The sequence below is a fragment of the Suncus etruscus genome, chromosome 7, assembly GCF_024139225.1.
Source record: "Suncus etruscus isolate mSunEtr1 chromosome 7, mSunEtr1.pri.cur, whole genome shotgun sequence".
In the NCBI taxonomy this organism is placed as follows: domain Eukaryota; kingdom Metazoa; phylum Chordata; class Mammalia; order Eulipotyphla; family Soricidae; genus Suncus; species Suncus etruscus.
The window spans coordinates 61437535-61458990 of NC_064854.1; the positions used below are offsets into that span (position 1 = coordinate 61437535).

Here is a 21456-nt window from a genome sequence, read left to right on the forward strand (position 1 = left end):
GAGAATCTTAGAGGAGTAGGGGGATACTGTCTCCCTGCCACAGGACAACATGGAGAGTTTCACCCTCACCCCCAAATTTCACAGCACTCTCTCTTTTTTTTTTTTTTTTTTTTTTCTGGTTTTTGGGCATACGCAGTGATACTCAGGGGTTACTCCTGGTTCTGTGCTCAGAAATAGCTCCAGGCAGGCTCAGGGGACCATATGGGATGCTGGGGATCAAACTTAGGTCAGCTATGGGCAAGGCCCAAACACTGTCCCTCTTAGTTCACTTTCCCCTTGGGGCTCAGCTTTTGCAAAGCAGGAAGTGGAGGTACCCAGCCCACTCCCACAGTGCAGAGGCTCCCGCAACTGCATGCTCAAAACATTGCAGGCCCCCCCACAAGCCGAGATGCTGCAGCCACCAATGACTCCATCAGCACCAGGCAGAACTGGGGGGGCAGCTACATCCCACCTTCTCAGACAGCTGAGGGGCTGCCCCAGCCTAGGAAGAGGAGCAGGCAGATGGTCCCCCGTCATTTGCCAGCCACACCCAGTTCATGGGCACTCTACCCCCATCCTCCAGGCCCACTCTTGCCTTGCCCCGTCCCTCAGTGGGCAGGTCTTAAACCTGCCCTGAGCCTCGGGCCAGGGAGGGTGCATCAGGGCCATGTAGGGGTCGCCTGCAGGCCAGGCGGGCAGCGGACAGAACCTGGGCTACCGCCACATGTGTTTGTGTCTGCTGCTGCCGCAGGAGCTGCTGGAGAAGCTGTGTTTGGTGGTGGGTGGACAGAGGGGTCTCCGGGCCTCCTGCTGGCGATGGGGCAGCTGCTGCAGTCAGCTCAGGCTCTTCAGGGGACTCCTGGTGGGGAAGGGGGAGAGAAAGAGGGTGTAAGCTCAGTCTGCAATTCAGGGACCCTCAGAGACCGGTGCAGGGGTGGCTGTGCCTGGGATCTCATGCGGAGGGCTTGTAGAGACCCTAAGGTTCCTGGCCAGGCCAGGAGGAAGAAAAAGGATCTCAGCAGTCCTCAAGGCCACCAAGATCCCCGGAGGACTCAGAGGGTGCTATGAAAATCTGGGAGCTCAAACTGAGGCTCTGAGTGGAAAGATGGGTACCCCATTCCCAGAATCTCTTGCTCTTTCTGGATTGGGGTTTGTATCACACTACCCACCAATGTTTTTTTTTTCCTGGCTCTTTGCTTAGCGATCATTCCTGGTAGGACTCGGGGTATCTTCAATGATTTTAGGTTTTGAACCCAAGTCATCTGTAAGCAAGACCGGTGCTTTGACCTGTCCTATCTCTCAGGCCCAGCCATTCACTTCTTTCTTTTCTTTTCTTTTTCTTCTTCTTTTTTTTTTTTTTTGGCTTTTGGTTTTTGGTTTTTGGGTCACACCCGGCAGTGCTCTGGGGTTACTCCTGGCTCTACACTCAGAAATTGCTCCTGGCAGGCTGGGGGCCCATATGGGATGCTGGGATTCGAACCACCGAATGCATGCAAGGCGAATGCTTTACCTCCATGCTATCTCTCTGGCCCCTGCCCTTCATTTCTTAATTTGGGTCACTTGGGAACTGGGGGTATCTGCTGTCTCACAGAGAGGGACAAGGCACTGGCATGCATCTTGGGACTCAGACACTTCCAGTGCACAGGGACCATGGTACCAAGAGGTACCAAGAGATGGCTTCTATGCACTCCTCCAACCACATCAGCCAGACTCATGGAGCAACCAGAACAGAGTCTGGAGTCCCTGAGGCTAGGTCCCCATGAGAAGGAGGTACCAGGAGAGAGAACCTGGGGGTGACATGCACCTTGGTGTCAGAAGTGGTGGAGTTCTCAGCGGTCACAGCATCCAGGTCGGTGACACCCCGGCTGAAGCCCAGCATGTCCCTACCAGGCCCGGGAGTGTCCACGGCATCAATGTCAGTCTCCTCCGCTGTGGCCGGACATGTCCGCTCAGCCCCAGTGAGCTGGCGGCCTGCAAAGACAGTGACCTGAGTCCCTTCTTTATATGGCATCTCGAGGGACAGCAGTAGGACCCCGAGGGGGGATCCCAGAGGCTCCTCAGTGAGCTCAGCCCCGGCTGCTGGCACAGGAACTCGGGGTTTTTGGCAGGACTCCACATTTCCAAGGAGCCAGAGAGGAAAAGACACAGTAAGACTCTAGAGTGGGGAGGGAACCTTGAGCCCCACCATCCCCGAAGCACCTACCTGCATCCCCAGAGCTGCTGCTGGGAGCCTCACTATTTCCATCCTCCTGGCCGTCGGCACTCTGCTGAGTATGCTGAAGGCTCAGCTTATGGCAGACCTCAAAGGCTTGTCCCACTGTGCGGACAATACGCATGGCCTGGCTCTGGAGGCACAGAGAACAAAAATAGTGAGGGAGGAGATGACGTGTGTGGCCTGGCCAGGCATGTTGGAATGGGGTGGACAGGGAATGATTGGAAAGAAATAGGAGGAGAGGAATGGGGCGGGACAGAGGAGGACAGGGTCAGTGAGGGACTCGGGAAGGTTTTAGGAGGTTACTAGAGCCACAGATAGGGACCAGGGTGCTGCCTGGGACCCAGGAACCATACAGGGTCATGTGTGTACTTGACAAGCCACTTTCCAAGACCCTTGGGAAGACCCTTAGGAGACTCCCACAGACTCCATCCCCGAAATTAAGGGGGCCAGTCCCAAAGAACTCAGATGCAAGTGCTGGTCCACGACCCCTGCTTTCATGAGGACTAGAGCAGCTGGGAGAGGAGGAGACAATGGGCCTTGAGGGGCATGTCTGGGCTCTGGACATGGATGGATAGGCATCATCAGGCACAGGTGAAATGACTGAGGGGCACATGGCCAGGGCACAAGAATAGTAGACAGGGAGGCTGTGTGCAGGAACACGGCAGGTCTCCAAAGGCTCTCTTGGCCCCATGGGTGTAGGGGCTCCTGCCAGCCACAGCATTTGGCTGCTACTGTCTTCTCTATTCCCCACTGCCCCCCCCCCACTGTCTCCCTCTGTGCCCTGCTGTTCTTCTCTGTCCCTAGGTCTATCTCTGTTCCCCACTGTTCTGCCCCTCTGTCCCCTACTGTTGCCCCCTGAACCCCCACCCCAACTTGACACTAGATGAGTCCTTCCAAATTCCTTGGCTCTCCTATGGACTGACCCTGTACTGGATAATGATTATCTCCCTTACCAGATTCAGAAACTCTCTAGGGCTGGACGGGAGCCAGGAACCGGGAAGTGGGGGAGGGGAGTGTATAGAGGGGGAGAGATGATAGGCAGATCCTGTGACACATCTGTGACAGGCAGATCTTTCCCTCCACCCCCCAAACCTCTCCCCCACAGCTTCCTCCCTGACCAATGACCAGCCTGTTTCCTGGCTGAGGTCCAGGGCCTGAGAACTAGCTCCCCCAGATCCTGGCAAAAGGGGCAGAACCTAGGAGATGCCAGGAGTAGCAGGGGTGCCCTAGCCTTACCATGGAGCCCCAGACTCTTTCCTGCACTCAGACCAACTATCAGTCCCAGGCAGACACCTTGGACAGAACATGAGGACTGAGCCCAGAGATTTCCATGGGACTCTTCTTAGGGTTCAGAGGTCAAAGCTCCCCAACGACCCTGGGCCTGAGAGGCTGCAGGGGGCTGGACACCACCATGGAGTGTCACCATGGAAGCAGCTCTGGATCAGTTCTATCAGACCCTCCCTACAGGGAGAGGGGTGAGAATTTCCCGAGAGGGTCCCTGCACCTTCAAACCCACCTGCGGAAGGAAAAGAGCAGGCTTGTGTAAGGGTGTGTGGGAGGGGATGTCTGTGGGCTGTGGTGTGACTATTGTGATGTGTCAATATGTGTGTATGCAGGTTGTTGGTGTACATGTGGTGTGTGTGTGTGTGTGTGTTTAGGTTCATGTGTGATATAGGGCTGTGGTATGGGACTGTGACTGTGAGTGGGTGAGGTAGTTGTGTGTGACTGTGTGGGTGTGTGGAGCTGTGGTGTGTGACTGACTATGTCTGTGTGTGCAGGGCTATGGTGTGCATGTGCATGTTGGGGGGGGGGGTGGAACTCCCATACTCCCACCTTCTTCCGGGACTTGAAGACGTTGCAGCGGAATGTATTACAGGCGCCATCCCGGGCGATGTAGCTGAAGATCTTCAGGTCCTGGGAGTCATGAGACACGTAGAAGATCCTGGGGATCAGGTGTGGGGTGGTGAGCCAAGCAGCCCGGGATCTCAGAAAAGGCCCAAGAACCCCTCCAGGGAGGCAGCACCCTGATGAGAGGATCTGGACATTCCTGGCATCTCACTTGTGCCTGGGGGATTTCATCTGTATGTGGTGTCTCACCTATACACAATAGTTTCATCTATACCTGGGGCGGGAGGCTCACCTGACATGGGAGACCTCACTGTAGATGAGGGGTCTACCCTTATGGGGTTCTCACCTGTAGATGGGGTCTTGCATCACTAGCATTTTGCTCTCATCCCATGTCCACTCCTTCTTCTGCAAGGACAGATGCACAGGGGACAATCAGCAGATTCTCCCAGACCCGGGGACTAAGCAGCTAGGGACCCCTTCCCCCATTACCTTCTTCTTCTTCTTAAGGACCACCTTCACCCCATCCACAGACACCATGAGACTCACTTTCTTCTTCTTGATGTTCTTGGCTTTGAACTCATACTGTGAGAACAGGAATGGGGAAGATATGGCTGAACACATGGGGACTGGGAAACTGCCAAAACCTGTAGAGGACAGGGCACCACCCTGAACCCCACAGTCCCCTACAGCTGCTGAGGACTGGACCACACACCATGATTTTCAGGGGCTACCCCCAGCTCTGGTGGTGCTGGGGTCCATGTGGAGTGGGGAACAGAACTTGGGGTTCCTGCCTGCGTAGCCAAGGGTCAGCTCCAAGATATCTTTAATCAGACACATCTCAGAAACTGATTATTTCCTCAGTGTTCCAGCACCCTCTGTGGCCTCTAGCAGCTGATGGCTTTGGTATGGCCTTTTCATCCCGTCCCTGGCAGTGACAGGGAAAGGGCTGTCCCCAGTGCCAGGACAACCCGGAACACCTGGCAGCACCATAGTTGCTGGTGAGTACAGGTGTGCTGGACAGATGCCCAGTGGGGCGGGCAGGGAGGAAGGAGTAGCTGGCAGGGTGCCCAGCAAGGACATCCGCAGTGACCCAGAACCAAACCTCTCCCATTCGGGAGAAGGCACGCAGAGCCCAGCCAGCTCCCTGGACCCATCCAGAGGTCAGTGCTGGCTCAAGATTGCTCAGGACAGGAACCCAGTTCCCGTGCTCCACTGAGCTGGGTTAGAGGCAGGAGAAAGCTCACTCCTCCTGTCAGGGCCCACCCAGGGGCAGGGGAGCCCTAGGAAAGGGGAACAGGAGGAACCCAAGGACAGAGAGACAGGGAACCCCAGGAAAGGGGACAGGGTACACCCCAAGTATAGATCACAGTTTGGTAAACATTTCCCACTTGAAATTCTATTTCCCTACCAATAAACAGAACCCAGGCAAGCTTGGCCCAAAAGCCATGGGCGACTCTGAGCTGATATTTGGTCCTTGTGTTTAGATACCATGTACGTAGACACATATTTCACGAGCCCCTTTCCCCATTCATGGATATGACCCCCCCTCCCAGTTTAACATATCAGGCTCTGTAAGCTGACGTGGCAGAGGGAACAGGTGGGGCTTCTGATGGCAGAACCTGGAGCTCACATTCAGGTTTGCCACATTTACAGTCTCTGGAAGTCATCTCGGGGGAGGGGTGAATGGGGAGAGAAGCTCCTGGTGGGCGGGGCCCCAGGAAGGCAGGCTTTATGGACAGGGGCCTATTCCAGGAGGAAGTCGCCCGGTGGGAGAACTCCCGATAGGGGCGGGCTCCAGTGCATGGTGTCTATGAATGGAGGGTGGGGCCGCTTTGAATTACAACCTGCTTTGCAGCTTGATAGCTCTTAGGTGTCTTGGCCAGCAGGCGGCAGCCTTTCCCAGAGGGCTAAAGCACTTGATAAAACTGGTTTTGACCTTGGCCTGACCTGGGCACCAGATTTTATTGCTCTGGTGCCAGGGGGCTTTCCCATACAGGAAAGGGGTGGCAGCCCCTCCCTGCAGTGCCCACCTCCGTTTCTTACTAGGCCTCTTCCAGCCGATGGTCACAGCCCCCAGTGACTCCCAAGGATACACCAGCTCTGAGCACAGATGTGAGGCCACAGGTCAGTGAGCTGGGCCAGGGGACAGCGGGCAGTCCTAAGGACCTTCACTATCACAACTATCCTCAACTATCACAACTATCCACAACGCAGTGCCTGGCCCAACGTGCAGCCTCCAACCTCAGGGCTGGCACCCTTTTACCTGGAAGCTGACAGGGTTCTATGAGACCCCTAAGCAGCCTGGGACTCCATGGAGAGTGGGGGACTTGGGGTTCGGTGATGGAGACAGATTTGGCAACCTACCTCCCCCCTCACACTTACCCTCAACTTTCTTTTTTTTGTTTGTTTGGTTTTATTTTGGGGGGGGGTCACACCCAGCAGCACTCAAGAGTTACTCCTGGCTCTCTGCTTAGAAATCGCTCCTAGTAGGCACGGGGGACCATATGGGGTACTGGGATTCGAACCACCGTCCTTCTGTATGCAAGGCAAACGCCTTACCTCCATGCTATCTCTCCGGCCCCTCAACTTTCTTTTGTTAGTTAGGGTGGTGGTTTTTGGGGTGATGCTTAAGGGTCCCTCCTGGTTCTGCATTCATGAATCCCTCTTGGCAATGCATGGGGACCCTACAGATGCCAGGGATCTAACTCGGGTTGGCTGCGTGCAAAACAAATGCCCTCCCCATTGTGCTATGGCTCCAGCCTCAGGTCCTCAATGCACCCGGGGCTAGGTGGTCCAAGGCAGGTCTCAACAGGGACAAACAGAAGCTCTGGGCAATGACACAGGGGGATCTGACATGCAGATCAGAAACTGGATGGGAAATGGGGACAAGACTCCACACACTCTGTTGGAGTTTCTGCTGGGGGCATGTGGTTCCTAAAATCCCATTTATCTGGGGTGTGGGTGCTGGCTGGGACCTGGTCAGGCAGGCCAGAGAGGACACAAACAGCCTGAAGCAAGGATCACGTCAGGAGATCCCAGAAATGCCAAGGGGAGAACAGGGGCCTTTGAGGAAACTCACCTTGACCTGCTTCCGCAGGTTCTTGGGCCTGACCCAAAGGCTGATGCTGCCGCAGAGGGAGGGGAGGGAGGAGCCCTTGAAGCTGACCTCAGGGAGGCTACAGCAAGGCTGGGAGACCAGGAGATGGAGCTGGTGTTTGCAGCTTGAACATCTGATGTGGGGGACCAATAAGGAACCCACAAAAGCCAACAAGCAGAGACTAAAGGGGGACATGGGATTGGCTTTCTACTCTCAGAGTGAGGAGGGGGACCTGACTGAGCTCTCCCTAGGACCCAGGGTGGGTACATGATTTTGCCCCTAGAACAGTGGAAGGATGGGGGGACCCTATGATCTGACATCCAAAGGTCCCCAATGATTTTTTTTTTTGGCTACACCCAGAGGTGCTGAGAGGTCACTCTTGACTCAGTGCTCAGAAATTACTACTGGTAGGGGGCTAAAGCAATAGCACAACAGTAGGGCATTTGCCTTGGATGCAGCTGACCTGAGATCTACCCAGATTTGATCCCCAGCATCTCCCATATGGTCCCCCGAGCCTGCCAGGAGCAATTTCTGAGTGCAAAGCCAGGAGTAACCCTTAAACAAAAATCAAAAAAATAAAATAAAAGAATTACTCCTGGTAGGCTAGAGGAACATATGGGATGTCGGGGCTGGAACCCCAGTTGGCCATGTTTAAGGCAAATGCCCTCTCCTGTGCTATTGCTTCAGCCCTCCAATATTGTGTGTGTGTGTGTGTGTGTGTGTGTGTGTGTGTGTGTGTGTGTGTGTGTGTGTGTGTGTGTTTGGGTCAGTCTGGCAATGCTCAGGGATCTTGGAGAGATCCATAGTGAGCGGCAGGGATTGAAACTGGGTCACGGGGCCGGGTAGGTGGCGCTGGAGGTAAGGTGTCTGCCTTGCAAGCGCTAGCCAAGGAAGGACCGCGGTTCGATCCCCCGGCGTCCCATATGGTCCCCCCAAGCCAGGGGCGATTTCTGAGCACATAGCCAGGAGTAACCCCTGAGCGTCAAATGGGTGTGGCCCAAAAACCAAAAAAAAAAAGAAACTGGGTCAACCATGTGCAAGACCAGCACTCTACCCACTGATGCTCCAGTTCCCTCTGAAGTCCCCAATTGTTGGGTCCCGTTTACTCCTTTATCGGTTATTTGTGTATCCTCAAAGAGCTCCCAGAATGAGAAAATGATTCCCATCCCCTTATCCCCTTGTGGGGGGAGATCTTGGTAATATTTATCCGCAGCAAATAATCCACAGACAGGAGGGGAAAGGGGAAAGAAGGTTGGGTGCAGAGCCCTTTGTTAGCCTACTACCAGCTCCAAAAAAACACCTGGAGCCACCCAGCAAACTCTCCCAAAAGACCCCAAACACCTGGCTCCCAAGCTATTTATTCTATTCTCAACAGCGCCCCCACCTGGAAGGTCAGGGTGGGACAACAGGCGAAGAATAATCTTATGGAAATGTTTTCTTATACAACACCCAATTACCAATTATCCAAGGCCCTCATGTAAAATCAAACCCTGGCATCGCACTGCAGCAGACCCCCCCACACTGTGGCCTCACTCAGGCAGTACTGGAGGCAGGACCCATCTGGCAGGGGTCTGGGCACCTTGAGGATCAGAAACTCCTGCCTTGCATGGACTCAGGAGTGGGCACCCCCCTCCCAGCTCCAGCAAAACCTCAGAGACTGCAGAAAAGGTAGGGGAAGATACAGCTCCCCACCCCAAAGTCTGCAAACCTGACCACTTCCCCGCACTGGGGACAAAGGCCACCTGAAGTCCAGTCACCACCTCTGACAGGGGGGTCTGAGCTCTCAAGCTGTCACAGAGGCCAAGTGCCATGGCTTGGCTTGTTCCCTGGGGATCCCTGAGAGACCCAGATTCTCTTCCCTGCCTGCCTCATCTGTTATTTGTGCAACTTTCAGCTGCCTCTCCAGCCATCCCTCCCTTTCTTCTGCAGCCCCTAATCTATGCAAAACATTCTGGCAAATTCTCCTTCAAATGTCCCTTCCTAAGACTTTCTGGCTCCCTGCAGCTGGAGACGCGCAGGCAAGAGTGAGGGAGCCATCAGCATGAAGGGACCTTGGCTGGGTGGACCCTGTGCCCCCACTCCAGCATCTGCATCCTGTGCATCCAGAATCTTCCTCAGGGTGGCTGAGGAAGTGGCCCCAGTACACCCCACCTGGTACTGGACAAAGAGCACAACAGAGAAGAGGGGAAAGACCTGGCTGAGCTGAAGCCCAGTGAGGCAAAATCTTTTCTTGCGGGGCCGGGAAGGTGGCGCTAGAGATAAGGTGTCTGCCTTGTAAGCGCTACCAAGGAACGGACCGCGGTTCGATCCCCCGGCGTCCCATATGGTCCCCCAAGCCAGGGGCAATTTCTGAGCACATAGCCAGGAGTAACCCCTGAGCGTCAAATGGGTGTGGCCCAAAAACCAAAAAAAAAAAAATCTTTTCTTGCAGACCTGGGTCCATCCCCCAGCCCCAAAACCTCTGTCCCAGGACTTGGTCACTCCAGAAGCCACAAGAAATACGCTTGGGATGGGACAGCATGGCTGGGCAGTTAAAGCCCTCAGACCAGCGGCCAGCTCTGAAGAGTCCTGTCACCCAGACACACACACTTGGGCTGTCTGGCCTGGAGCCTGTCCTCCTGTCTCTCCCGCCCCTGCCTGATGCCTCTGAAGAAAACAGGTCATTCTATGCCCATCCTTCTCCTCTGACTCATTTCCCAAAGACAACAGAGATGAGGGCTAGGAAGATCAGTCCATGGGAGGAAGCTTGTCACAAAGAGCTGGGGAGAGGAGTGAGGGCAGGCGGAGAAGGAAGCACTATGACAGTCAGAGTTGAAAATGATCACTCTGGACAAAAACTGGGTGTTGAAAGGAGGGAAAGTGATATACATATAGCAGTATTGCAAACGATGTGCCAAAATGGAAAAAGAGAGAGACAGAGAAAGAAATGTTGCCATAGAAGCAAGCAGGAGGCAAAGGCAAGAGGGAATGTGGTGACATCGGTGACAGGAAATGTGCCTGGTGAAGGGACGAGTATTGGAACATTGTCTGGCTGAAACTCAACCATCAACAACTTTGTAACAATAAAAAAGAGAAAGGAAACAGGTCACTCGGGTCTGCAGGGTCAGCACAGGCCTTGACTGGATCCACTCAGGCTTGATCCCCAGGAACAAAGCCAGACCTGAGTCCCACCAGGAGTGACCCAAGCTCAAAGAAGGGAGTCAGCCCTGAGCACTGCTGGACTGCATAAAGGAAGGGAAGGAAAAAGGGAGGAAATCAGGTCACACAGGACTGCAGGTGAAGCAGTCCCTGCCTTTCAGAGGGGACTGGCCAGGCGCCACATGGTGCCCTAATGGGCACCTTGGAGGCCCCGCCTGAGCCCAAATCAAGGCTCTCTGGTGACCAGACCTGTCATTTGAACAATCTAGGACTCGAAATAATTGCTTCCCCCGCCCTGCCCCCAACTCCTTTCCTCAGGGCTCAGATGAGCCCAGAACCCAGCTCCTCTCTTGTCTCTGCTGGGACAGTGCTATGGAGCCAGGTCTCCTTCCCAGGAACCTTTCCTACTGAAATGTGTCAGCTGCCTTCCTGCCAGGGCAACCCTGTGGTCCTTGACGTCCTTGTAGTTAGTCCTTGTGGTCCACGACAAGGAATGAAAAGCAGCAGTGGGGACCTGGAAAGGCAGCTTCTAGGGGCAGGCCTGTGACCCGTGGGAAGCTCTGAGGCCACTCTGGGATCCCAAGCATAGGAAGGACAAGCAGGCAGCTCCCTCCCCATAGAATACATGCAGGGCAGGCAGTGCCAAGTGGTGGGAAAGCTGAGATCAGATTCTGGGTCTACACAGTGTGAGTTCTCCAACCATAGAGAAGTCCCTGGGTGGAGAAGTGGGGGACCAGGGACAAAGAGAATCATGGCACCAGGAAGGAGCTATATGGTTTTATGAGAACACCCAGCACACAGGGATGAGAGTGTATGTATGCATGGATATGTTATGTTTGTATGAGTGTGTAAACATTGTGTACATATGTGTATGTGCTGTGAGTGTGTTGCGTGTGTGTGTGTGTGTGCTTATTAAGGTGACTGTGTAAAAAAAAAAGGTGACTGTGTATTGTTCATTCCTTACCATACTGCAAACAATGCTTCACACCAGAGCTCCGCAAATATTTGGGAAGTAATGACTTAAGGAGCCAGGAGGCGATGCTGAGTGCTCTCTCTGCTCATTTGCAATATAAAGTACCTGCCACTCCTGGGATACCTGAGATAGACACTGCCTTTCACCTCAGTAGAGACATCAGGGCCTCGAGATGCAACACCGCTCTTCCTCCGGGTTCTGAAAGCTTGAAGCCTTCCATAAAAAGGAGCCACGGAAGGATGGGGTTAGGGTAGCTGTCAAAGGAGGCTGGGAAGAAGGCCACATGGTTTGGGCTGGAGCTCCGCTGGGGATGGGAATAGGGGTTTGATGGAGACACAGATAGGGGTTTGAGCTGAGGGGTTTGAGCTGAGTCAGTGCTTGAGCAAACAAGTGCAGGGAAGCCTGCCAGCAAAGGAAGCTGTTCCTATGGAGGACACTAGCCGATGTGGCCAGTTCTTGTTTTGTTTTGTTTTGTTTGGGGGCAATACTCAGGGGTTGCTCCTGGTTCTGTGTTCAGAATTGCTCCTGGCAGGCTTGGGGGACTATATGGGATGCTAGGGATCAAACCCGAGCCTGTCCCAGGTCACCACATGCAAGGCAAATGCCCAAACACTGCGCTGTGGCCAGTTCTAACCAACCCTATAGTGTTTGAGAGCAGGAGTCATGAATCATACCCATTTTATCATAACCACGCCCATCTTTTATAACCACACCCATTTATTTAGGCCACGCCCGCTTTGCAGTCACTCCTTTGTGGCCACACCCACTGGCACCCACCATATCAAAACCATGCTTATTTCACAGCCACACCCATTCAAGCCCTGCCCACTTATAGTCATCCATCATATCGGACCCTATCTCATGACCACACCTACCTTGTAACCATGCCCGTTCATTATATTCAGGCCCATTTCCTCACTTCAGGCTCTGGACAGGGAGTTGGCAGTGAGCCCTTGGGGCTGCTTGTCCAGCTAAATCACACTTCTCCCACATCAGTACCAGGGCGGCCCCTCCTGCCAGGCTGCTTGGGTACCTTGTTCCCCAACCTCCTGCCTGACCCCCACCTTCTAGTGACTCCCCCCCCACCCCACCCCAGGAATCTATCAGGTGCAGAAGTGAAGTGAAACTCTCTGGAAACAGGAGGACAATGAGAAAGGGAAACTCCCCAGACTTATCTCAGACTTATCTCCACCTCAGGACTTTCAGCCAGTCAGGCTTTCACTAGGCCCATCAAGCACTCTGGAGTCACAGCACTGGACTTACAAATAACTTTTTGTTTTGTTTTGTTTTGTTTTTGTTTTGGGGCCACACCTGGTGACATTCAGAGGTTACTCCTGGCTATGCCCTCAGAAATCGCTCCTGGCTTAGGGAACCTTATGGAACACCAGGGGATAGAACCATGGTCCATCCTAGGCTAGTGCAGGCAAGGCAGACCCCTTACAGCTTGCACCACCGCTCTGGCCCCTTCAAATGACTTTTGATCTTAAAACTATGAAGGGTCCCAGGACTGGATGCAGTGTGTCCCAGCACTGCAGACATATGTGAGGCTGAGCTTGTCACACAGGCACTTCTCAGGGGCACCAAGTATGTCCCCTCCCTGATCAGGGAAGAAGGGAAGGTGCAAAATAAATCAATGAAAGCTGAGACCAGAGCAATAGTACAGTGGGGAGGGTACTTGCCTTGCATACAGCCAACCCGGGTTCACATGGTCCACTGAGCCTAACAGGAGTAATATCTATGTGTAGAGCCAGAAGTACGCCCCTGAGTGTTGCCAGGTATGGCCCAAAAACAAACAAACAAAAAATCAATACAAGCTGGCAACTGCCCACTTTGACCACCCACCCCCCACACTAACTCTCCAGCTCCTACAGCTCTGCAGGGCCTGTCCTTACATCTACTCATCAGTCCGTAGGTCTGTTTGTAGCATCCAGACAGGGCACTGGAGAGGCACCAACGAGCATAAGCTATTACCTGGATGGAGTCTGAGTGGACAGAACTCAGCCCTGTGGCTGCCAGGAACCAGGGTCTTTCCTGACTATAGAGAACAAGGGGAGGAGCGCACACAGGGAGGGTGTGCTCATATTCTGAGGGGCTTCCTGGCTCCACCTGTGGGTGCTTGGCCCGGGACCTAATCCCCGCATCACTGCCAGCCCGGGCTACAGTGGTCAGAGCCCAGTGGAGTCCAGCCCACAGCAGCAGGGGCCCAGGGAGCCGGCAGGGGTCCAAGCCCTCAGGCCCTGCTCCCCCATGCTGGCTCATTCAGGCCTACAAAGGCCTGTACAGCTAAACTCGTCCTCAAGGGAAAGCCTTTATGGCAGTTGCCAGGGAGATGGCTCAGATGCCGTTACCATAGAAACTGTTGCTACCATCTATTGTCCATCACTCTGGACCGATGGGGGTGTCGTCAGGCATCAGGGGAAGCCCAGAGGAGTTAGGGTTTTTGTCAAGATGAGAAAGATATATGGAGGGGTCGGAGAGATAGCATGGAGGTAGTGCGTTTGCCTTGCATGCAGAAGGACAGTGGTTCAAATCCCAGCATCCCATATGGTCCCCCGAGCCTGCCAGGAGCTATTTCTGAGCATAGAGCCAGGAGTAACCCCTGAGCACTGCCGGGTGTGACCCAAAAACCAAAAAAAAAAAAAAAAAAAAAAAGAAAGAAAAAAAGATATATGGAGGTCCCGGAGCAATAGCACAGTGGTAAGGTGTTTGCCTTGCATGCAGCCAACCCAGGACGGACCCAGATTTGATTCCTGGCATCCCATATGGTCCCCCGAGCCTGCCAGGAGCAATTTCTGAGCACAGAGCTAGGAGTAATCCCTGAGTGCTGTTGGGTGTGACCCAAACACCAAAAAAAAAAAAAAGAAAGAAAGAAAGAAAGAAAGAAGAAAGAAAGAAAGAAAGAAAGAAAGAAAGAAAGAAAGAAAGAAAGAAAGAAAGAAAGAAAGAAAGAAAGAAAGAAAGAAAGAAAGAAAGAAAGAAAGAAAGAAAGAAGAAAGAAAGAAAGAAAGAAAGAAAGAAAGAAAGAAAGAAAGAAAGAAAGAAAGAAAGAAAGAAAGAAAGAAAGAAAGAAAGAAAGAAAGAAAGAAAGAAAGAAAGAAAGACAGACAGACATATGGAACAGATTCCCCCGAGATTGAAATGGTATCAAGCCAAACCACCATTTCCCCAAGAAATAAATTGGGGGATCGGGCTTCCCCTTACCAGAGGCCTGATGAGAAGTGTTCCCTAAGAGGGTCCATGCCTGCATGCTGGGCCTGTCTCTGTTGTCCTTCCTTCCTGCACTCTGGAGGCCCAGTGCAGGTCAAAGGAGAAAAGAGTCCCCACTCCCTGGTGACCCCAGCACAGGGTGCCTGCCCTCAGCTGTCCAACCTGTCCTCACCTGCCCGCACTTGTCCTCATTAGTTCACATCTGCCCACACCTGCTCACACTGTCCTCACCTGCTCACACCTGCCTGCCCATGCCAACACTCTTCTCATAGCTGTCTGGCCCTGGCTAGTCCTGCCCCCACTGGTCTCTCCCGTTCTCTCTTCTGGAAACAGTTGTGCCCACAGATATTGGGTGTCAGGACGATAAAGACAAAGATGCCCCATCTGAGAACCCACAATGTTAAGGACCAGGTCTGTCCGAGGGCACATGCACCACCTATACACAGGGACAGACAGGATAGATGACGGCAGGGGGCCAGGCCTGTAGATGGGGACAGTAAGGGACAGAGGGGCCAGGCCTGAACATGGGGACAGATGGAGACAGAAGGGACAGAGGGCTAGGCCTGTCCATGGGACAACTGCAAGGGCAGGCGTGGAACAGAGCACAATCATGAAATCCTCACCTTAGTCCTCACAGATGTGGGTGCTGAAAGCTAGGGTGTAGGTCTCTGTCCTCCAACATGATGCTTTCCCGACTATCCCACAAACCCTCAGCATCCAAGATGGAGCTCAACTGGGAAGTTCTTGGCTGAGCCCTGAGATTTGTCTATTTGCACCCAGGTTGGTGGTTTGTCTACACCAGTGCTTCTCAAATAGTGGGGCGGGCCCCCCAGGGGAGCATGTTTGACCTTGGCAAACACTGTCATAACAATCTAAGCCCCGTGTTTATGTCTCCATATGTCTCTGGAGCTGAGAGTTGCTGTGTCCTGCTTCAAACCCCGCTGCAAAACATGCTCATTGTAGCCATTCATCCAGATATCACCTCTGATTTAAAAATCAGCTCAAATTATTTTATATATTTTTATTTTGCAGGTTAAAGTTTTTTATTTTTTTGTTGTTTTATTGTTTTTTTTTGTTTGTTTGTTTTTTTGGGGTTTTTTTTGTTTGTTTTTGGGCCACACCCAGCGATGCTCAGGGGTTACTCCTGGCTGTCTGCTCAGAAATAGCTCCTGGCAAGCACGGGGGACCATATGGGAATCCAGGATTCGAACTAACCACCTTAGGTCCTGGATCAGCTGCTTGCAAGGCAAACACCGCTGTGCTATCTCTCCAGTCTCAGGTTAATGTTTTGTTTTTTTTTTTTTTTTTTTAAATAAAGATACTATTTATAGTTGTGCAAGGGGCACGAAAAATGTTTTCTTCTTCCTAGGGGGGCATGACAGAAAATAATTGAGAAGCACTGGTCTACACCAAGCTCCTAAGGTGAGTCAACAAACGGGAGGCCCCAAGTGTGTTTGCCACGGCTGCAGCCCATGCCCCCATTGGCAAAGGGAACCATCCAGAACATTCTTTGATGCTTTCCTGCCCTTTTCCCAGCTCTACTGCTTTCTCCTGGGAGAATAGGAAGAAAAAGATAAGAGGCAAGGGTGGGGTAGGTGTGAAACTGCTCCCTCAGGTCAGAAGCCAGCAGTACCTCAGACCTCAGAGTCCTCAAAATGAACAAACACGCCTCAGAATTGCCTGCCGGGCCCCTCTCCAGAACCTTCTGGGAATCCCTACACTTCCCCCTCTGCTTCCCAAATGTCCCATCTGGTCACAAGCAGAGAGAGATAGAACCTAGGTGATTCCTGGCGATATCCCAGGGCCCTAAGACCCCAGGGTGGCCTCCAGTCCAGTGAGACTCAGGAGAACCCAGGACAGCATAACTGAGCCCAGTCCTGGGAGACACAGCCACACTGGAAAACAGAGTGCATGGATACCCCTGTTCAGAGCAATGCCTCCAACATGCTCCACGATGAACAGTTTTCCCAAACTGGGTTCTTTTTATTTATTTATTTATTTATTTATTTTTGGTTTTTGGGCCACACCCGGCGGTGCTCAGGGGTTACTCCTGGCTGTCTGCTCAGAAATAGCTCCTGGCAGGCACGGGGGACCATATGGGACACCGGGATTCGAACCAACCACCTTTGGTCCTGGATCGGCTGCTTGCAAGGCAAACGCCACTGTGCTATCTCTCCAGACCCCCAAACTGGGTTCTTAAGGTGGAGTGGACCCCCATAGTGACATGTGTATGCAGGGGCTACTTGGGGGGGCACAGAGTACTGCTTCCCGAATGCAGCCCAGTGTGTGTATGCACTCAAGACACACACGGAGACAGGCCATACGAGAAGGAACTTCTGTGCACCCCAGGACAAGGGTCTAGGCTATGTGAAAACACCCAAGATCCCTCAAGGGTTGGGGACGATGAGGAGGTAGAACTGGAGAGCTGGTAGGAGGGGATCAGATTGGGGACACTCAGCTGAGAGATGCCATTCCTGGCTGGAGGCAGAGCCCAGCATGGGAGGGTCCGGGAGACAGCAGGGACCTGGCCAAGCAAGAGCGGGGGTGGGGATCTCTCCTCTGCTGTCCTGTATCACTTCCTGTGCACATGGTGCTTAGAGGGGTGGGGCGAGAGAGGGGCCCGTTCAGAGGCTGGCCCATGGCCTGACCCAGAGGGACACCTGCTGTGTGGTGGATTTGGAATACAAGGGCATGGAGCCATTCCCCGGGGATGCGCCAGAGACTCGGGAGAGCCCAGGACAGCACAACTAAATTTGCTCATCCCCAGGGATGTTTCCCAGCAAGTGGCTTGAGCTGTAAATTAAAATGAAGTCAAGCAGAGCAGGGGCCTCCAGAGATGGCCCCAAACCAGATACACAGCATCTGGGGAGAGGCCACCAAGGGGAATCATGGCTCTGGGATTCTGAGCGGCCACACTCGGCTTCTGAGTTAAGTCAACTCACAGAAACTCTGCCTCTGTCGCCCAGGAACCGCAGGGCAAAGCCAGTAATTTAATTACAAATGAGGGCTGGGCCTGGAGGAGGAGAGGGCGTGCAAGGAGGTGTACTGTGAGAACCCAGGGGGAGAGGGACAGCAGGAAACTGGGCCTGGGCAGCAACCAGTGAGCGAATGGAGAGTGGGTGTGTGTTATGAGTGAATGTTCTAAGTGAGTGGATCAGTGAGTGGAGGAGTGTATGGATGAGTGGATGAGTAGATGAATAAATGAGTAGATGAGTGAGGATATGAGTGAGTGAATGAGTGAGTGGGTGTTATGAGTGAGTATACAAGTGAGTGAGTTAATCAAAATGTGAATGGAAGAATAAGTGAGTTGGATAAATGAGTGAATGGATTAGTGAGTGAATATGTGATGAAGAAGTGGTTGAGTGAATGAATGAATGAAATGATGCATGAAAGAATGAGTGAATGAGAATGAATGAATAAATGAATGAGTGGATAAGAGAATGAGTTTAACAGTGAGTTAAATGAAGGAATGAGTGAATGATGGGGTGAATGTGTGAGTGACTCACTGAGTGACTGTGAGTGAGTCATGGAGTGAATGAGTGTGTGAATATGTGAATGAATTATGACATGAATTTGTGAATAAGTGATTGAATAGGAATGAAGGAAAATGAGTGAATGAATGAGTGAGTGAATGAATGAGGAAATGAATGCAAGGCCACTGCACAGATAGGGAGAACCCTGTGCAGGCCGAGGTCCTGGAGTCAAGCACAACCCTGGTTAGGCCACCCTGGACTTGCTGAGGCAGGTCCTTGCTGTCAGCCTCAGCCAAGGCAAAGGTGGCAGGCATGGAGGCCTGTGTCACACAGCTGTAGTAGGAGGCACCCGGGGAGTCCCTACTCAGCCCTCCGGGGCATGGGCCTGCAGCCAGGGCCTTGCTGGAGCACAGCCTCGTGTCTGATCCCTGGGGGGCCTGGCACATGCTGGGGAGTCCGGCACAGCACCTGCATGGGTGGGGCCTGCCAGGCTGCTGGTGGCCAGAACACAGATTCCGGAAGCTCATCGCTTACCGGGAGAGCTCAGGCATGGAGATTGGGTGTGGATGGGCTCAGATTGGGCAATAAGTGTCAACCCATCAGGTTGGAGGACAAGAAGCAGGAGGTGCAGGGCAGGTGTGTCTCTGGGCCTGGCCACGGTCCAGCCTGGCTGCCGGTCAGCTAAGTCTGCCTGCAGAGTTCCAGGAGGTGCCAGGGAAGCGGAGGCCTGGTAAGCAGAGGGCTATGTCCTGGAGAAGAGCCTGGTGCAGCCACCCTACCCCAGGAGACCCCCACAGAGTCTATGATGACCCTCGTGGAACAGACTTGCAGGGCTTGAACCACAGAATCAGAAAGTTTGTGGGGAATAAGAACTGGGCTGTAGAGCTAGATAACACACCTGTTAAGAACTCTGGCATTTGCCTTGCACGCGGCTGACCTGGGTAAAATCCTCAACATCCCATAGGGTCCCCTGAGCCTGCCAGAGTGATTCCTGAGCATAGAGCCAGAAATAACTCTGAGCACCTCCAGGTATGGCTCCAAAACAAAACAAAAAATAAAAACTATAAAAAGGAAAAGAACTGGGCCCGGAGAGATAGCACAGTGGCGTTTGCCTTGCAAGTAGCCGACCCAGGACCAAAGGTGGTTGGTTCGAATCCCGGTGTCCCATATGGTCCCCCGTGCCTGCCAGGAGCTATTTCTGAGCAGACAGCCAGGAGTAACCCCTGAGCATCGCCGGGTGTGGCCCAAAAACAAAACAAAAAAAAAAAAAAAAAGGAAAAGAACTGGGCTGAAGTGCTGGATTTCTTTGAACCATAAGGACAGAGCCACATACACCAAAATGGAGGTGGCATAGGCAGTCCCAAAGGACCCAGATAAAGGCTGTGGAACCGCTGCCCACCACATGGTACAGAGAACTGCCCACGGGAACCAAGAAAGTGCTGCAAGGGCCAAGTTGTGCCAACAGGGCTCAGAATGCTGGATCCACAGGCCCGAGTATGAGATTCAGATCCACAAAGGGGCTTCTCCAGTTGAAGACCTTCCGCCAGAAAAGGTCTCGAAGCAGATATGTATGAGGTTTCCCTGGAGCTGGGTCTTTCATGCTCTCATGGTAAGAAGGATAAAAGGGCTGGAGTGCAGGCTGAGCATGGAAGCTGGAGAGAAGGCTGGGTTCGTGAGCACTGACCCACAAGCCCCAAACAGGTGCATCTGTACCTAGTGCTCTGCAGTGGCCTTGGAAATGGCTCCCAAGACCTTTCACCCAATATCCCCTAGCAGCCACATCTCTGGGCTTCCTGAGAAGTGAGAGTGGACAAGAGGGGCCCATGTAGGGCCAAGGTCTGCCTGATGGCTCCCCTTCCCTGCAGGCCACTCTGCTGCACAGACCTGGACACTGGGCTCTGTAGTAGACTGTGATACCCAGCAAGGGCACCTTCCCCCTCCACACCTCTCCCCGCCAAATCGACAGCCCAGGACTGCCTGTGGGCATCTTCTCTGTATGTTCCCAATTGAGACACCAGGATCATGCTGGCACCCAGTGCCACCCTCAGGGATCCCTGACACCATCCCTACTTGGGTCATGGGACAAAGACACTCTCTCTCTCTCTCTCTCTCTCTCTCTCTCTCTCTCTCTCTCTCTCTCTCTCTCTCTTCTCTCTCTCTCTCTCTCTCTCTCTCTCTCTCTCCCTCTCTCCCTCCCTCCCTCCCTCCCTCCCTCCCTCCCTCCCTTCCTTCCCAGGCAACCAACCCCCTACCCCCACAGCTGAGTCTGGCAGTGCAGAGGTGTCAGGGAGGTCACAGCCACAGCTGGTGCCCAGGACAGTCACACTTGCATCTTGGTATCTTGGTTGCTCTTGTCCCAGGCCTCCCACCAACACCTGCCAGGGGCTCTGATGGGAGAAAATCTGTTCATCAGCCAGAGTGGCCAAGCTGGAGCAGTGAAATGGGGGCAGATAGGGAAGAGGGAGAGAAAGGGAAGGGAGGAGGAAGTCCCTGCTCAGTCCCTGCCTGGTGCAAGGGGGTGGGGGTGGGGGTGAAGAAGGCCCCAACAGAATCACTGCCCACACTGATTCTCGAGGGACCCCCTCCTGACCTACTCCAGGTCTGCACCCCATAGCCAGCTCCATCCAAACTCGGATCTTGTCTGGGCCTCAGCCTGCTCCTACAGCTCCACTGGGTGCAGATAAGCTGGTGCCACCTAGAATCCGACAACCCCCATGGCTGACCCTTCTCAGGGTCGGCGCCTCCTTCCTGGCTCCCAGGTATGGCCCCTCACAATGGGCCACAGGGGTCCCTGAGCCACACGCTCACTGCATACAGCTCTCTGCTCCCACGTCCCCAACTCTGAGTGGGGACTCTAGCCCACTGGAGTAGAATCTGCAAATCTATCCCTAAGGGGGAACCCAGCTCTGCAGTGCTCAGATCTGATCCTGGCGGGGTGGGGAGAAACCAGGACTAATAATGTCCTCCCCGGTCCACCCGGTTGACCAGACCCCTGGGACACACAGGCTGGGAGGGAGGTGCCTGCCCTCTGCGCCCCTGCTGGGGGTGGCCGGCAGGCGCAGGAATGTCTGGAATGTTGTATCTCCCCCTGCAGACACCAGCCAGCCTGGCTCCTGAGCCGCCAGCAGCTCTCACCCAGCCTAGCCTGAGGCCAAGCAGTACTGGGGTGGGGGGTGGGGTCTCATGTGTGGGACCAAAGAAGGCTCACTCTACCTACCTGTCCCTCTGCCTGAATCCCTCCCATTTCTCCATGATTACAAGCTTGGTGTACCCCAAAGTAAGGTGCACCCTGGAGTACAGATGAACCCCAAATGGATACCCCAAAGTACAAATGAATCCTGAAGTAAGGTGTATCCCAAACTACATGTATACCCTAAAGTACAAGTATACCCCCAGAGTACAGATGAACTGCAAAATAAGGGCTACCCCAAAGTATAAATGAACCCAAAGTATGGTACACTCCAAACTACAACAGGTGAACCCCAAAGTAAGTAATAAACATAAATTATAAATGGACCCCAAACTA

At 53.4% G+C, this 21456-nt stretch overlaps 2 protein-coding genes across 2 annotated transcripts in view; one reads left to right on the forward strand and one right to left on the reverse strand.

Moving 5' to 3' along the window:
• Positions 1-6785, forward strand: part of RGS5 (regulator of G protein signaling 5) — a 184534-nt gene extending 177749 nt beyond the window's left edge. The window contains exon 6 of the transcript XR_007497528.1: positions 6771-6785. The gene's annotated coding sequence lies outside the window, so the exon portion shown is untranslated. The remainder of the gene's footprint in view (positions 1-6770) is intronic.
• Positions 1-21456, reverse strand: part of NOS1AP (nitric oxide synthase 1 adaptor protein) — a 38993-nt gene that overhangs the window by 3525 nt on the left and 14012 nt on the right. Inside the window, exons 3-8 of the mRNA XM_049776502.1 lie at positions 4532-4624; positions 4389-4447; positions 4028-4136; positions 2183-2324; positions 1784-1950; positions 689-838 (exon numbers count right to left, since the gene is read on the reverse strand). Of these exons, the coding sequence (XP_049632459.1) occupies positions 689-838; positions 1784-1950; positions 2183-2324; positions 4028-4136; positions 4389-4447; positions 4532-4624 (720 nt within the window). The remainder of the gene's footprint in view (positions 1-688; positions 839-1783; positions 1951-2182; positions 2325-4027; positions 4137-4388; positions 4448-4531; positions 4625-21456) is intronic.